We start from the raw sequence: 1599 nt of genomic DNA, 5'->3' as shown, positions 1-1599 counted from the left end.
TGACGAGGAAGTAACGGCTGTAAAAGCCTGACTCGCTCTGGGCTGGAGGAACCTTTTCCACGGCTCCTTTTGCCAGCAAATTCATCACCTCTGAGCGCAGGATGTGAGCGTCCTTGCTCTGCACTGAGGTGGGGACCACGCCGCTGAAGCGCGGGGGTCTTCGAGCGAATTGGACTGAATATCCTTGCTTTATTATCCCCATAACCCATTTCGACTCTCCGGGGATGGCCTGCCAGGTCTCGGCCCGCGTGACGAGGGGTTGAATTAATTCGGGTGATGGGTTGGGGTCCCTGGCGCTTAGGAAGAGGGTAGCGTCTGGCCGAGCGAGAGCTTCCCCGTGCCTGCTGCACTTTAGCGGGCTGAACAGTGGGGGCGGCAGGTGCTGGTTTCACAGGCTGCTGAGTCGGCGCAGATTTTGGGCGAGCTGAGGCAGCAGCGGAGCTGGAGCGCTTAGGCAGGAAATGTCGCATAGCCTGGGACGATTTCTGTGCCTCCGTGAAGCGTACAGCAAATCCTTCGACCGCTGGGCCGAAAAGGCCCTTGGGGGAGACAGGAGCATCGAGGAAGGGGATCTTATCCGCGTCCTTCATCTCCGTCAGCGTCAACCATAAATGGCACTCGAGCACCACAAGGCTGGCCATCGATCTCCCAATCGCCTGGGTGGTGATTTTGGTGGCGCGTAGAGCCAGGTCCGTCGCGCTCCTCAGATCCCATTATTTTTCCCGCTATCACAGCGGTTGAATGCTTGGGCGCATGAACGGGCCCGTTGTTCGCACAAAACACATTTCCCTCTGTACCCGGAGGTGAGCGGGGTGTCAAGAGGTGTAAGGGAGGCTGCGCTCGTCATGGACCTCTGGGAAAAACGGAGAAGTACGCTGACGAGAGGCCTGGTGGCGCCCCGGCAGGAACCATTCATCCAGACGGCTGCGATAGGGCTCCTCTGGCGGGGACCACTCTAAACCCCATCCCATCTTTAGTGGTGCTGGGTGCGGATGATGGCGAGGGGGTGGGGTCATTCTCCGAGCCCAACAGCTCCTCTGCATCCGATGCTGCTAATGACATGCTGTCATCGAGCAGCTTGTCCCCACTTCCCCCGAATGAGATCAGCTCGCTCGCACCAGCAGAGGGACGCTGATCAGACCGGGAGAAAAGGACGGCGGAATACTCTCTCTGCGGCGAGAGCGAGGCACGCGGGATCTGGGCCGGCGTGAGCTCGCTCGTAGCCGATCGCTCGACCCCTTTGCCCCGCTGTTTTTTCCTCACAGGTCCCTGGGAGGAAGAAAACGGGAGGGCGTGGGGGGCGGAGTCGCTCTCTGAAAAGAAAACGATCCGTGAGCGGAGAGAGGTGAGACTGAAGCTCTCGCAATGGGAGCAAATAGCTCCCGTGAGCGCAGCTTCCGCATGGGATTTCCCCAAGCAAGAAACGCACTCCGTGTGGCTGTCATCGGTTCCCCCTGCACGAACCGCAGTAATGGCGTGGCATTTGCAACAACGCCAATTTGCTCTTTTAGAAGCTCTTTTAGAAATCGCCCGGATGCAGCCCGCTTATATAGCCAGATGCCCCGCCCATTCTGGCGGGCTTTGGCGGGCTTTGGCGAG

The 1599-nt window shown here is 59.2% G+C and overlaps 1 protein-coding gene across 1 annotated transcript in view; it reads right to left on the bottom strand.

Annotated features, from left to right (window-relative positions):
- The window catches only part of LOC107666565 (contactin-3-like), a 49242-nt gene extending 48601 nt beyond the window's left edge, over positions 1-641 (bottom strand). The window contains exon 1 of the mRNA XM_016457978.1: positions 481-641. Coding sequence (XP_016313464.1) covers positions 481-641 — 161 coding nt within the window. The remainder of the gene's footprint in view (positions 1-480) is intronic.
- Between the last annotated feature and the right edge of the window lie 958 nt (positions 642-1599).

Source organism: Sinocyclocheilus anshuiensis, unplaced genomic scaffold (genome assembly GCF_001515605.1).
Source record: "Sinocyclocheilus anshuiensis isolate Anshui unplaced genomic scaffold, SAMN03320099.WGS_v1.1 scaffold201, whole genome shotgun sequence".
Lineage (NCBI taxonomy): Eukaryota > Metazoa > Chordata > Actinopteri > Cypriniformes > Cyprinidae > Sinocyclocheilus > Sinocyclocheilus anshuiensis.
The sequence above is the reverse complement of the archived record's forward strand: the minus strand, read 5'-3'. Positions and strand labels throughout refer to the sequence as shown.